The 15,404-nt window shown below is 46.4% G+C and overlaps 1 protein-coding gene across 1 annotated transcript in view; it reads right to left on the reverse strand.

Moving 5' to 3' along the window:
* Window positions 1-4,365: 4,365 nt before the first annotated feature.
* MAML3 (mastermind like transcriptional coactivator 3) overlaps window positions 4,366-15,404 on the reverse strand; it is a 466,343-nt gene continuing 455,304 nt past the window's right edge. Inside the window, exons 4-5 of the mRNA XM_038755267.1 lie at window positions 12,915-13,035; window positions 4,366-5,921 (exon numbers count right to left, since the gene is read on the reverse strand). Coding sequence (XP_038611195.1) covers window positions 4,924-5,921; window positions 12,915-13,035 — 1,119 coding nt within the window. The 3' untranslated portion in view covers window positions 4,366-4,923. The remainder of the gene's footprint in view (window positions 5,922-12,914; window positions 13,036-15,404) is intronic.

The following is a 15,404-nucleotide window of genomic DNA, read 5'->3' on the forward strand; positions in this document are numbered from 1 at the left end:
CAAAAACATTCTCATGTTGAGTATTCATTTAGTAACACTTGCCGAGGAGAACCAGTAGTTTCTAATAACTCAGCTGTGCCCCTCTGGATAGTCACCTTAACTTTCTCCTAGGTAACTGGAAAGATCCAGAGATGTAGTTCAGATGGTCACAAAAGAAACGGAGTCCCTTGCGTTAGCGGCAGGAAAGCAGAGATGGTTGAGGCATAGGGGAGAATAAGCAACCACACCAGTGTGTTCAGAGCTGAAAGTCATCAACTAATAACGCAAAACAAACTTAGCAGTGGAGGAAGGAAGCAGGGAGGGTGGGAAGAAGCAGTTCTGCTCCCTAGAGCCTAGCAGTACATGGAAAAGAAAGGGAAGTCAGCATTTTCAGCAAGATAGGAACTCAGCTATGTCTGGACAGTTATCAATCATCAGCAGTATTTATTGAGTGCTACTGTGTGCAGAGTACTCTACTAAACACTCCGACAGTTTGGGTCAGAACCAATTAATCAATCAATCAATCGTATTTATTGAGCGCTTACTGTGTGCAGAGCACTGTACTAAGTGCTTGGGAAGTACAAGTACAATTAGCCCAGAGAAATGAAATGACTTGCCCAAGGTCACACAGCAGATAAATAGCAGAGCCAGGATTAGAACCCAGGTCCTTCTGACTCTCACGCCCGTGCTCTAGACCCTTGGCCACACTACTTCTTGGGGCTAATTGGTTCTGACCCACCCTGCCAGAAGACAGAAGAGCTGGGAGCCATTTGGTTAACTATTTCCTCTATCTGACAATACCGTCCATCCAAATTCCTTATCGTAATGTTTTCCAATACCAGATGGTCTACTGCAGAGGATATCCAAATATCTCTATCACCTCGCCCCCTCCTACCTCACCTCCCTTTTCTCCTTCTCCAGCCCAGCCGTACCCTCCCCTCCTCTGCCGCTAACCTCCTCACCATACCTCGTTCTCGCCTGTCCCGCCGTCGACCCCCGGCCCACGTCCTCCCCCTGGCCTGGAATGCCCTCCCTCCCCACATCCGCCAAGCTAGCTCTCTTCCTCCCTTCAAAGCCCTACTAAGAGCTCACCTCCTCCCAGACTGAGCCCCCTTTTTCCTCTCCTCCTTCCCATCCCCTGGCCCTACCTCCTTCCCCTCCCCACAGCACTTGTATATATTTGTACAGATTTATTACTCTATTTTACTTGTACATATATACTAGTCTATTCATTTGGTTAATGATGTGCATATAGCTAAAATTCTATTTGTTCTGATGATTTTGACACCTGTCTCCATGTTCTGTTTTGCTGTCTGTCTCCCCCTTCTAGACTGTGAGCCCGTTGGTGGGTAGGGACCGTCTCTATATGTTGCCGACTTGGACATCCCAAGCGCTTAGTACAGTGCTCTGCACACAGCAAGCACTCAATAAATATGATTGAGTGAATGAATGAATGAAATATCTCTGCAGAAGCACAAACCTCATTGGAACATTGGCAGACAAATAAGATGACGTGCAACCACTGAGGAAATCTTAAAAGACACTCAACATATACAAGGCCTTGGTAATTGCATTATTTCACCAAAAATATGTCTACCTGGATAACAGGGCTCCCCAAAGTCAATAACATTAGGAGCAAAACAGACTCGAGCAGAATATTCATGTAAATCACCTGGGAAAGAATAAGGGCCTATTTCAACTATGTTGACTGGGATATTACAAGGGAGGGATGCTGACGCAATAAGAAACACTGGGAAGATCTACATTAAGGAAACAGAAGGGTTACCAGATGGAACTGCTTAGTAGTTCACTGGATTTGTACCATACCCAGTTTGATTTCCCACAGAATCAACTGAGAAGATTTAGGACATCATGTTTCTCATGGGGAAACTCAATATTCCTAAACACTCCAGCCCTCAGCTTTGCGTTGTCAGCCATGTGTGCCCTGATGTTATTGTTCTTTCCATCCAGATCGCTGGTTTGCGTCCTGTCGCTCTCGCAGGCCAAAGATCATGTTCGATTTTATGTTTTTTATAGCTCCTGGCAGGTGCACAATAAATGCTAAAAGTAATAAGGATTCAGACGATGACTTTAAAAGCACGAGTCTCTTCGTTATTTTTGGTAAGTCCTCAGCCAATGAAAAAAAAAAAAAACCCAAAGCCTTCATTAAACTAAGTCTCACTCTGAACAGTAAAGATTAAGAGCCGAATAATTGGCTTTTCCAGCTCCGGCTGGGGTAGCCCCAGAAATCAGACTTTGGATTGATTCAGGTAACAATGTTTTATTTGTTTTTTTTTCTTTAAAAGTGGTATGTCAACATCACTTCATTTCTACATTTCATAGTTCTGTACAGTTCTTTAAAGGAAATAAGCAATGCTCAATGTACAAAGTAAAAAGAGAAAACTAGAAAAATCTGAATAAAATGGAGCAAGTTGCCATCAGGTAATACAGTACAAATTAGTAATTAGACATTGTCTGAAGTGCAATACCATTGCAGTGATGATGAGTTAAGGAATGAAATAAAAATACTCTATTTTAAACAACAGTATATATATATTTATATGTATATATTTTACAGGTAGTAGACCCAGTGATATCTGCGGTATTGTAAAAACATATTTACAAATAACTCTTTTTTTTAGACATTACATATACATCAGCACCGTAGTAAAAAAAACAACAAAACAACCCTATTAAAATCTATCTCCCTATTAGTTGGTCCCAGTACAGAGTATTTGGAGGAAGCTCTCCAAAGTCACCGGACTCTCCGCTCTCCACCTGTGGCTTCCTGTCATCACTAGCACACGGAGTTCCTGTACCTTTCAGATAGATGTGAATATGTAGTCTATTCTGTGTCCTTCCTTTATTTTTTTTTTGGCTCTTTTTTTTTTTTTTGATGAGCGTTTCTCTGGTTGTGTAGCTTTCTTGAACATACCTTAGGGAAGCAGAGACCCAGCTCCTCGTTCTTGTCTGTCACCCCCCACTTACAGTGGGATTAGGGGCATGGTGGAGGGATGGTTATTTAACAGCATGTCCCCTCCTACCCTCACTTTATCCCTCTTCCCCTGAGGAATGCCAAGCGATCCTTCCGGCAGGTTTGCTCCACTACGGCGGTGGGGTACCTCTCCATTTCTCCCGGAGGCCTGTGGGTGTCATCCTCAACCCGGCCTTGATTATTAAGAGAGAATACACAGGAGTAAACCAGAAATGTCTGGGCGTGGAGTCGATGGAAAAACAGGGTAGACCGTTCGCTTGACACCATCTCTTTCTCTGACACACCCCTGACACCCATTCCCTTTCCCTGCCCTTCCGAATGAAGGTATGGGCAGGAAATAAATGAGGACAAAGCACTGGTCGTCGGTTCCTTTGGATACACTTTCAGCTACTTAAGGGGATCCCAGGCACAGGCTTAAAAGGATCGAAAGATCGTGCGGTTGTTTTTTCCTCTTTTTCAAAACACGTCAGATGACTTTGGACCCCCCGGCCCCCCAGTCCTTCAGGTACCTGCTTCTACCTGCCAAAGGGATGGGTGTCACTAGCGGCTTGAGACTCACGGTAGAGGATGATGCTTTATTGATGCTGACAAAGGAAATCACTTGTTCTCTCTAATTAGATTCCCTCTAATGAATGAACACCACCGTTTCAGACTTCAGGGGTCTGAAATAAATTTCACAGAGCAGACCGGGATTAGCCCCGTTTTAAATTCTTTTCTCTGTTCACCGATAAAAGAATTACCCGCACGCGTTGGCCGAATAGGAGTACGAGCCTCTCGTCCGGGTAAATGGTCTTCACTCAAATCTTATTTCTTTCAGAGAAGGGGAAATGGAGTCCAGGATCGAACCTTCAGCATCTCCTCTGGCTTCTGAAGTAGTCTAGTGCTTTCATTCATCCCTTCTGGCTAAGCCCAAGCCCGGCTAAGGAAAGCAGTCTCATTTGGGAAAGTTAGGGAGGAAAAGCTGTGTGAATCAAGGGCAAGTTTCTGGCAGTGCACCGGGCCCTGAGCGACCTTCCCGGCGAGGCCGGTGGCAGCCCTGTCACCTCTCCTTGGGCTGCTACGCTGCTACACTGCCAAGACGAAGGAACCGCCTCGATGCTAGCGCTCCGCTGGGCCCAAAGAAAGCTTGAGAGGGTCTTGACTCCGACCCAGCTACCGAAATTGTGGCTGTCACCACTATCACCAGTGATAGACTTATCCTCGAATGGCCCCCTCTCTCTCAGCTTCACCTGATTTATGCTTCCCTGACTTGCCCGGCCATCCTGATCCGGCGGCAGGCAGGGATGTCTCTACGGTTGCGATGGTGGGGAAGGGATGTCCGCTCTCTCCTCACTCCTCCCTCCCTTCCCTGCCCCCCGCCCTCCCCCCCAACCCGTGAAGGCTCTGACCGACCCTCTTCCCCGTCCTTCAACTGTAGCAGGAGTACGGCTTCAAACCCGGCACCCGTTCCCACCCGGAGTTCAGCACGTTTCTGATCCACACTCCTGGCCAGCAGCTTCTGTAGGTTTCCTTCCCCAGCTCGAGCATCTGTCTTTGCGAGGGCTCCGAAAGCGGCGGCCAGCTGGCCTTGGGGCGGGAGGGACCCCTCGCCGTTGGGCGGCAGCACCCCTCTCACTTCACGGAGGCCTCCGGCTCTCCCCTGAGGGATGCAGGGGAGGGGGAGGGCTCACTTCCCCAGCCTGTCCCTCCGATTGTCTCTCTCATCCCTCACAGGTGTCTACCGCGGAGTCTTGTGAACCACGGCCACCCGGAAGTCTTGTGAACCACGGCCCACTGAGGTCGTCGTCGGCCACTGGGCTCCATCACAATCGTCCGGCTGCCGTCCAGCTCGATTTGCGCGGGTTAAAAAAACCAAAAAAAAACAAAACAAGGATGGGGTAACATCCCGTTTTCTTTTTTTTTTTTTCACTTTCGCCCCTGGAGTTTCCGCTCTGAGGGTCGCACTCGGCTTAGGGATTTCCAAACAACTCATCGAGCTCCTGCATCCAGTCATCCCCTGGGCCACCCTTGATGATGGAGTCCACGAGGTCGGCCCCCTCCGCCAGGCTGGGGAAGGAGCCCCCGGCGCCCTCGCCGCCGCCGTAACTGTAGGACATGTCCTGAGTGGGGGTCCGGTCGTAGGCCTGGCCGCTCGCAGCGAAGGAGCCGCTTTGCATCTGCTGTTGGGCGGGAGCCTGGCTAAACCCCGGCAGGCCAGCCAGCCCCTGGCTCATGCCGGGCAGGACCATGGGCCTAGTCTGGCCGGGCCCCGGCTGCCCGGGCAGCGACGGCATCATCTGCCGCCCCATGGCCGGATTGAGGGCTCGCACGGTGCCGGTGGTGGTGTCCACGACCGACTGGCTAATCCCCTGCGCGAAGTGTTGCTTAGTCAGCCGAGGCTGGCCAGCCGGCATGGGGTAAGCGGTGCCATTGTTGAACGGCCCCAGTTCCCCGCTAGTCCTGCCGGGCATGCCCTGTAAGCCCCTCTGTGGCCAGCTTTGGGCTCCCTGGGGGACACTCCCCATCATGTTCTGCAGTCTCGGGGAGGCTTGGGGTCTGGGCAAAGCCTGAGCGACGGGCCCTTTCAGCTGCTGGTGCTGTTGGGGAATGGCAGGATTGACCAGCATGCTCTGCCCAAAACCACTCACCAGTCCTACCCCCTGCCCGGCAGCAGGCTGCCTCGGGCCCTGGCCTTGATTGTGCGTCACACTCATGCCGCTTTGGTTTGGGTGCTGCAACATTTGGCTCATTCCTGGGCTCATACTGTACATTCCTGGTTGGCTGGTGGATGTGTTGCTGTAAGGGGGCATTCCCATCTCCGACTGAGCTGGGGCCGTCGAGGGCATCGTCCCCGGGTTCTGGGAGGGTCCCAGGCCCATCATGCTTGCATTCTGGGCCATCATTCGGGAGGTTCTCATGCTCTGCAGCGCCGCTTGGCTCCTCACTGCTGCTATGTCTTGAGGTGAACCTAGAGGGAAAAGAATTCAGCAGTCAATCCCACTCCATGGGTTAAACGATAATAGTAATCATGATAATAATGATGGTATTTATTAAGCACTTACTGTGTGCCGGGCACGGTACTAAGTGCTGGGGTGGACAGGAGCAAATCGAGTTGGACACGGTCCCTGTCCCACGTGAGGCTCACAGTCTCAATCCCCATTTTTCAGATAACTGAGGCATAGAGAAGTGAAGTTGACTTGCCCAAGGTCACGCGGCCACATACAAGTGGCAGTGCTGGGATTAGAACCCATGACCTTCTGATTCCCAGGCCTGTGCTCTTTCCACTATACCATGCTGCTTCTCGCTGCAGTGAAGCAGATTGGAAAAAATAGAGCCACTTCTGGTTGTTCTTGAACCGTCCCCCCCTGCACCCGCAAGCTCTTCAATTCCCCAATTTTGGAGGGCACATGCTTTCTTTCACACAAAGGATTGACAGTCTAGTCCCATCTTTATTCACCAGTCAGATGTAACGTGTTTCCCCTCAACTCAACTCGGGGTGCCCATAACCCTACCTTACCTCAGAAGAGAGGGACAAAAAAAAAAATCTAGCTCCCGAGCTACTGTGCAAAGAAATTGCTGACCATGTTTTATTTTCAATTTGTGGAGTGGACCAAGGCTAAGTAGACAATAACATCGATAAAGACCATCAGACTGATTTCCCTTAAGATCTGTACAAGACTTGCGAGGTTAAAGGACGTATTTTCACCAAGGAGCTCTTCTGATCTGGGGGCCTTGGGGAGAAAGACCCCACCAAGGTACACACAGGTGGTACAAAAAGATGGATGTTTGAGCCAACCTGAGCTATCCCTGCCTTTCTGGCAATAGGTTACATGGACAAGCCAGGCTTCATACAGTGCTTGGCACATGGTAAGCACTTAAATGCCACTAAAAAACAAAACAAAACAAAATGGGCACACATCACTGTTCCAGAGGAACACAACTCTTTCATTAGCAAGGTGGCAAGGAGGCAGGGATCTGCGACAAAGTTGAAGAAGAACCTTCACTCCCACATCCAGCACTTAGAACAGTGCCTGCTTTGCACATAGTAAGAGCCTAACAAATACCATCATCATTATTATTATTATTATGTCACTCCATTTAACCACCAGAGCAACAATTTGTGTGTTCCAAAGAAGTTTCCACACAGGCTTAGAGAATGGAAATGTCAGGCTCAGAGGGTCAATCAATGTTTTCATAGACCGGGAGGTGCGCACAAATGGATTTTCTTTGTCCCTGTTCTTGATTAAGTCTAGGAAAAAAAGAAAAATACTTTTTCCTGGACATTTAAAGAAGATGCAGCATTTGAGTCAATCAATATTATAAGCAAATTTTAGCTCACCTTGTAATAGTGAAGAGAAACCAAATGAGAATAGCCTAACCTTGTAAAATTCAGGACCTTGGTGGATAACTGAAGAAGTTTTTTTTTGGTCTCACTGATGGGGTTATTGATTTCTGGGCAGCAAATGTCTAATACTATCTTTAAGAAAGAAAATTACAGTAATTTTGATTATGACTTAAGTTTATGTGGCTTCGGGTCAATAATACATCAAATAAAAAAAAAAAATGATGACACTCAGCCAGTCAGTCACTCTGCCTGAGTTCAGATACAAATGCTGAGAACTATTTTCAAATTTAAGATCTTTATGAAAATCATAAAAAGGAGTTCTGGTTAAAACACTCAGCTGTTACTTGTGAGGGTTTCTCACTGAAATGTGGAACAAATTTTGCTTTTAAAGATGCTCGTAGCAGATCTCGGTGATGAAAGATAAGATGATTGCTCATGTTCATGTTTATTTTAGAAAACTGTATGGAAAATACCAATGTCTAGGAGTAGGAAGTGTGTAATTTATTTCTTAACATTAATGTCTGCCTTCCCCTCTGGACTGTAAGCTCGTTCTGGACAGGGAATGGGTCTACCAGTTATGGTGTATTGTATTCTCCCAAGCATTTCATCAGTGCTCTGCACACAGTAAGTGCATAAAGGTTACGACTGATCGACTGATTGGTTGATAAAGATAAACATGCCGACTATTTTGGTCTGGTCATTAGCAACACCATGAACAACACTCACCTGGATTCTCTAGCACGTTAACTGCCCTGATTGAAGTGCTACAAGAACGTTCTTCAGTGCACTACAAAATCCTAATAATTTGTTCCAAGATAGCACCGTTGCCATGGAGAAAAGACACTGAAGATGCCGTGTTACTCTTCCTTGATTTCGTGTTTACTCATTTCACGTGATTAAAATCTACTTCTGCCGGAAACATGATTGTTGTAACTGAATGTTTGCCTCACAATCACCCTACCTCTATTATCCAAATACCCTTGGTCTTCCTTAGTTTGTGTTTTAACCCTGCATTTTGGCTAAAATGCTATTGGGGAAGAGAAGGAGAGTGGCTTAGTGGCAACAGCCCGGCCTTGGGAGTCAGAGGTCGTGGGTTCTAATGCCGGCTCCGCCTCTTGTCTGCTGTGCGACTTTGGGCGAGTCACTTAACTTCTCTGTTCCCTCAACTGGAAAATGGGGATTAAGATTGTGAGCCCCACGGATGACAACCTAATCACCTTGTATCCTCCACAGCGCTTAGAACCGTGCTTTGCACATAGTAAGCACTTAACAAATGCCACCATTATTATTATTATTATTATGGAATTAGGGAATGTTCTTCATATATCTACCTGGGTAGAATGCGACTTGTCACTGGAAGAAAAGGCTATGTGGATGCGTGAGTTGTCTATTAAGGTGGATGAGCTGTATTGTTAGTTTTCCATTTGTCAGGAAAGTAACTCCTGCATCAAAGATGAACTTAGGGTACCCAGTTATACTTAGGGTACTTTATCTAGGCAAATTAGTTTCACTTCTTTCGGGCAGCATTCATTACCAGAAGAGATAACTACTTTTAACATTAATTTAAATGTGTTTAAAAATGTTCATTTCCAGTTGAAATGAATGAGAATTCTTCACTAGCCAAGATCTATGCCTAGAGTCATTTGAAGTATTTGAAGGCAGCAATCTTCAGAAAGTCTCTCTAAAATGTGAGCATCATTCTGCATCTGTGTCGTACACTTGGCAACCGATCCGTTTTTAGACTAATGCTTAGGAAATACTGAGCTGTTGATGTAATATTATTATATTCTGGTTGATAATAATAGGTTTTGCATTAAAGCATAGCCCACTATGCTTTCTTAACAATCTATGTGCTTCTTCATTCAGGGGGAACACAGAAAGTATTTGCGAAACTAACCACTTCAGGCATGGAAGAAAGCCCAAGGCAAGATGGTCATGGTTACTAGCTTTTTGGAAATGAAAAATGCCCCATGGATGGCACAGGAAGAGTCTCTAATTAATTTTTGTTAAGATATTGCTTAAAGAACTACACTTCTATTGTTGTACTCTCCCAAGTGCACAAAGTAAGCCCTCAAAAAATTACCATTGATTGATTGAATTTGCTAGTTTCAAAAGCATGCATTATTGAGATAAGGCATTGGCCAAAAAATAGGAAAATTCTAGAAGTATTAAATCATGAATCATACAATCCCAACTGAAGAAGCTAGAAAATATTATACCCTAATATCTTGTCCTGTATCTTGGTACAGCTCGACTTCTGGTGGCTGGGACCCCAGAGGTTGGAAAGATCCTTTCAAAATTTGTTTTGTTTAAGGTATTTGCTAAACGGTTACTAAATGCCAGGCACTGTACTAAGCACTGGGCTGAAACAGCTAATCACACTGGATACAGTCCACGTTCCACTTGAGCTCACAGTTTTGATCCCCATTTTTGCAGTTGAGAGAACTGAGGCACAGAGAAGTTAAGCGGCTTGCCCAAGGTCACAAAGCAGACAAGAGGTGGAACCGGTCTTAGAACCCAAGTCCTCTGACACCCGGGCCCGTGCTCTATCCTCTAGTATGCTGTTCCTCTAGTATGTGGAAAACGTATCATTTTCCAACTGAAAAATGGATGATCTTTGCTTCCGTGGATGGGGTGCAATCTGGTATGGAGGGGTGGGAGGGGATGAGTGAATTAAAACATACAAAAGCCTGTTCAGCAGACCGGGCAGTTCTCGCCAGGGGTTTTCTATTTAGTAAAGGGGAAAAGAAGGAGGGGAATAAGGTCTTAAATAAGAAGCACACAACAGTGATGTGTCCAGGAACGGCAAAATTACAAAGTTATGCTTTCCCAAGGATCCTGGTCTGGATTTGGGGCCTAGTTCCCCAGTGACAAAACTGACTGCATTCAGCCATCACAACTTTAATTTCCCAGGGTCGGCTGATGGGACAATTCTAGCAAAAAGACCAGGAGGAAATAGGGCCGGGTGACTTTCTTCAGTAAGACACTTCATTTCCTCAGAGGCCAAACAGAGGAAAGACCTTAAATGAGTGAATGAGACCCCAGTGGTAACAGTGTCCTACTTCCACCACCCCATCCCTCCAAGCAATGTGGTGAATATTTTTTGAATCTGCAAAGTGTTCAAAACTGGTTTCCCACTGAGATGAGCGGCGGGTAGGTAAGGGAAGCCTATGGGGTCAGAGCCAGGGGTGCACGGATTTGTCTCTGTGGGGAATTCTTCCAGATTAGGGAAGCAAAGACACTAGAATTCCCCATGCTTTTCCATTCTCTGAGCTCTTGGGAACACGGCAGCCAACGCTGACAGTCCCGGACAGGGGTTAGAAGGGTCCTGGGTCGCCATGCGCTGGCATGCTCACCCCAAGCCTTTGGAAGGAGAGGAGGTTACGCTATGATGAAACTTCCTAAAAATGCCCAGTGCTTCCAATGTACCTACCAGGAGTGCTAATGGGACTCCAGACATTTTCGGGAGGGAACAGAGGGACGTTCTGCTTGTCCCCTAAATGTTGTAATGTCTAGTACTTGTACATTGGTACTCCTCCTCCTGCTAATTGCTCCAGCTCCCAACCTCATCTCAAGGAGCATAAAGAAGCTTCCAGGCCCAGAGGGTGCAACTGCTTCCTTCCTTCATCTTTTTTTCATTCATTCAACTGTATTTATTGGGCGCTCATGGTGTGTAAAGCACTTGAGAGAGTACATTGCAACGAGAAACAGACACATTCCCCGCCCACAGCGAGCTTACGGTCTAGACGGGGGGGAGTCACTTAACGTCTCTGTGCCTCAGTTACCTCATCTGTAAAATGGAGATTACGACTGCGAGCCCTATTTTTGTTTGCCTTTGGTACGTATCCCTTGGAGTGGACTCTTGGTGGCAGAGCAATGGCAGAATTTGTTCTCTCTTTTTTTTATAACTGGTATTCATTGGGTTCTTACCATGGGCCAGGCACTGTACTAAGCGCTGGGGGGAGATACAAGCTAATCGGGTTGGTCACAGTCCAAGTCCCACGTGGGGCTCACAGTCTTAGCTCCCACTTCACAGATGAGCTGAGGCACAGAGAAGTTAAGAGACTTGCCCGAAGTCACACAGCAGACAAGTGACGGAGAAGGGATTAGAACCTAAGTCCTCTCACTTCCAGTAAGACAAGCTTCTTCTCCTAGTCAATGTGCTATGCTATGGGAAGGAAGTGTTGAAATGTGGTTTTTATTATTCTCATTACTACTACTATTAATACATAATTAATTATCAATAAAAGCAACTACTAATTACTTCTAATAATAATGTTTTGAATTTGCACAGCACTTCATTTTTCCAGGTTCTGTTTAAATTATTCATCTCGATCTGTCCTCACAACAACCTTAAGAGGTCAGTACTTTTACTGAATACGGAATAATTTACAGAATGATAATAATAATCTTAATAATAATAATTGCGCACTGTACTAAGCACTGTGGTAGATTCAACATGGGACTCACAGAATAAGTAGAAGGGAGTACAGATATTAAATCTCCATTTTGCAGATTAGGGGACCGTGGCACAGAGAATTAAGTGACTTGGCCGAGATCATTTGCTGTGTGATTAGAACCCAGGCCCGCTGACCCCCCGGAACAAACTCTTTTCACTCTTACTACTGCTGCAAGTGGCACGGCCTAGGGGAAAGGACACAAGCCGGGGAATCAGAGGATGTGGGTTCTAATCCTGGTCCCACCGGTTGCCAGCTTTATGACCTTGGGCAAGTCACTTACCTTCCCTGTGCCTCAGTTTCTCCAACTGTAAACAGGGGATTCACTCATTCATTCAGTCATATTTATTGAGCCCTTACTGTGTGCATAGCACTGTACTAAGTGCTTGGAAAATACAATTCAGAAATACATGTCCTCCATTACCCTTGGACTGTGAGTCCCACATGAGACAGGGACAGCGTCTGACCTGATTATCGTGTATACACCCCAGTATTTAGAACAGAGCTTGGCACATAATAATAATAATAATAATAATAATAATAATAATAGTAACAACAGTGGCATTTATTAAGCATTTACTAAGTGCAAACTACTGTTCTAAGCGCTGGGCACTGTTCTAAGCACCGGGCGCTGTGCTTAACAAATCCCGTTATTATTATTATTATTATTATTACCAGAGAAGCAGGGTGGCCTGCTGGATAGAGCACGGGTCTCGGAGTCAGAAGGACTTGGATTCTAAACCTGGCTCTGCCACTTGTCTGCTGTGTGACCTTGGGCAAGTCACTTCACTTCCCTGTGCCTCAGTTACCTCATCTGTAAAATGGCGATTAAGACCGTGAGCCCATGGGGGACAGGCACTGTGTCCAACTTGGCCAGCCTGCATTACCTGTAGTAAGTGATTAGCAAGTGCATAACAAATAGAATTATTATTTAGTAATAATAATAATAATTGTCCTAGTCACACAGCAGGCCAGAGGCAGGGCTGGGACTGGAATCCAGGTCTCCTGATACTCACGTTCTTTCCTAGTCCATGCTGCTTATGGGTTTTGCACACATTTCTGGTGGGGGGAGAGTTAGAACAGTGCTTTGCACATAGTAAGCGCTTAACAAATACCATTATTATAATTATTATTGCATAGGCAAAGATTCTGGATTTACCTTGAAACTGATTGACCTGCTGAACTGGGTAAGGGTTTCGCTGCTGCTGCTGCTGCTGCTGCTGCTGCTGTTGCTGCTGCTGCTGGAGATGCTGCCGAGGTAAATGAGACTGTTGCAGCTGCTGGAATGGATGGTGGGTAACAGAAGGACGGGCAGGAAATGGGTTGAGGGAGGGAAAACGGGAAGGAGAGAGAGAATGAGAACCAACAGTGAAATAAGTGACTTCTGGGTTTCCTCTCTCCCTAGCTTTGTGAAGCAGGGGAGTCCGTCGGTCAGTCAGCCATATTTATTGAAAGCTTGCTGTGTGCAGAGCATGTACTAAGCACTTGGGAGGGGATAATATGACAGTAAAAAGACACATTCCCTGCCCACAGCGAGCTCCCAGTCTAGAGGGACAGGCTTAGAGTCTAGAGAGGAGGGCACAATCGATGAGCAATCTTGGGAAGAGTGGGGTCAAGTTCCCCGGGGCGGGTAGAGGGATTGTGCAAACTGATCTCATCCCTTTCTCAGCCACGCTGGTGGTCGCCTGGCTACTGATTCCCAGGCCTGCCGCTTCCTGGCTCCCAGGGCAGGATGGATTATCGCTTCCCAACCCTGCTTGCAGTGGGCATCCTCCTTACAGCTCTGTTGAAACCTAGGACCAGGTCGGGCTCCATTTAGCTAGATAAAGAAAGCTCAATCTCGAAGAGAAGCAGTATGGCTCAGTGGGAAAGAGCCTGGGCTTTGGAGTCAGAGGTCATGGGCTCAAATCCCAACTCTGCCACCTGTCAGCTGTGTGACTTTGGGCAAGTCACTTCACTGGTCTGGGCCTCAGGTACCTCATCTGTAAAATGGGGATTAAGACTGTGAGCCCCCTGTGGGACAACCTGATCACCTTGTAACCTCCCAGGTGCTTAGAACAGTGCTTTGCACATAGTAAGCGCTTAATAAATACCATTATTATTATTATTATTAATGCATTTTTTGCCCTCAACCCCACTGACTGTATGCTCTTTGGAGGCCGGGATTGGGTCTATTGTATTGTACTCTCCCAAGGACTTAGTATAACACTCTGCACACAATAAGCACTCAAAAAATACCACTGCTTGATTATGGGGACTGGAGCCCTTTCAGAGACACTGGTGGTCTGATAATTTACCACACATCACCTTCTCACCTGGCCCCAAATGGCAGCTGCCACCACCACCACCACTGTCATCATCATCAATGGTATTTTTTGAGTCCATACTGTGTGCAGAGCACTGTACTAAACACTGGGAAGAGTACACAGTTTCTAGACCGTGAGCCCACTGTTGGGTAGGGACCGTCTCTATATGTTGCCAACTTGTACTTCCCAAGCGCTTAGTACAGTGCTCTGCACACAGTAAGCGCTCAATAAATACGATTGAATGAATGAATGAATGAATACAATACAACAGAGCCGGTAGACACGCTCCCTGCCCACAATGAACATATAGTCTAGAGGGGGAGACAGGCAGCAGTATGAATAAATACATAATTTATAATACATAACTTTAGCTATTTTAGATAAATGCTGTGGGGTGGAGGGTAGGGTGAATATCAAATGCAGCATGGCTCAGTGGCAAGAGCCTGGGCTTTGGAGTCAGAGGTCCTGGGTTCAAATCCCACCTCCGCCACTTGTCAGCTGTGTGACTTTGGGCAAGTCACTTCACTTCTCTGTGCCTCAGTTCCCTCACCTGTAAAATGGGGATTAAGACTGTGAGCCCCCCGCCGTGGGACAACCTGATCACCTTGTAACCTCCCCAGCACTTAGAACAGTGCTTGGCACCTAGTAAGCGCTTAATAAATGCCATCATTATTATTATTAAATGCCCAAAGGTCACAGATCCATTGAGGAACTTTCCCATCTTCCTTCTCAGGAACAGGGACAAGATGGAGGGTCCGCTTACTGGTTCAGATGGGCTATGGCTTTCTGTGTAGATGGAGACAAGTTCTAAGAACTGATCAAATGTTTACCCCTCCTAAATCTCAAGGAAACTGAATTCTCTTATCTTTATGGAATTCGCTGAGGGCAGGGAGCGGGTCTACCAACTCTGTTGTACTGCACTCTTTCAACTGCTTAGTACAGTGATCTGCACGCAGCAAGTGCTTAATAAATACCAATGGCTGATTGGAACTTGAGAACCTGTCTTGTCCCCCTTCTACTCTCCTGGAATCATTTTAATCTATTCTCTCTCATTTTTCTCTCCTCCAGTGCTCAGCACCTGCCCTTTGGCTTCTGGTCTAAGGTGACTGATGGGATTTGGATCTTGCTTGTCAAATGTTACCTTGAGGGTCCTGAGTTGGCTCAACTAAATGTATCTTTTGGTTATACTCCCCGACTCCTTTGTGCCTGGGTCAGAGTATACATATCAAAAGCAATCATTCAGAACCATAGGAAAACCTGAAGTTCATTGAGATTGGCTAAGGAGAGGTTTTAGAAAGCTCAGCTTCCTCTCAGCAACATCATTTATCATTTTCTGAAAGACA

Source organism: Tachyglossus aculeatus, chromosome 12 (assembly GCF_015852505.1).
Source record: "Tachyglossus aculeatus isolate mTacAcu1 chromosome 12, mTacAcu1.pri, whole genome shotgun sequence".
NCBI classification, from domain to species: Eukaryota; Metazoa; Chordata; class Mammalia; order Monotremata; family Tachyglossidae; genus Tachyglossus; species Tachyglossus aculeatus.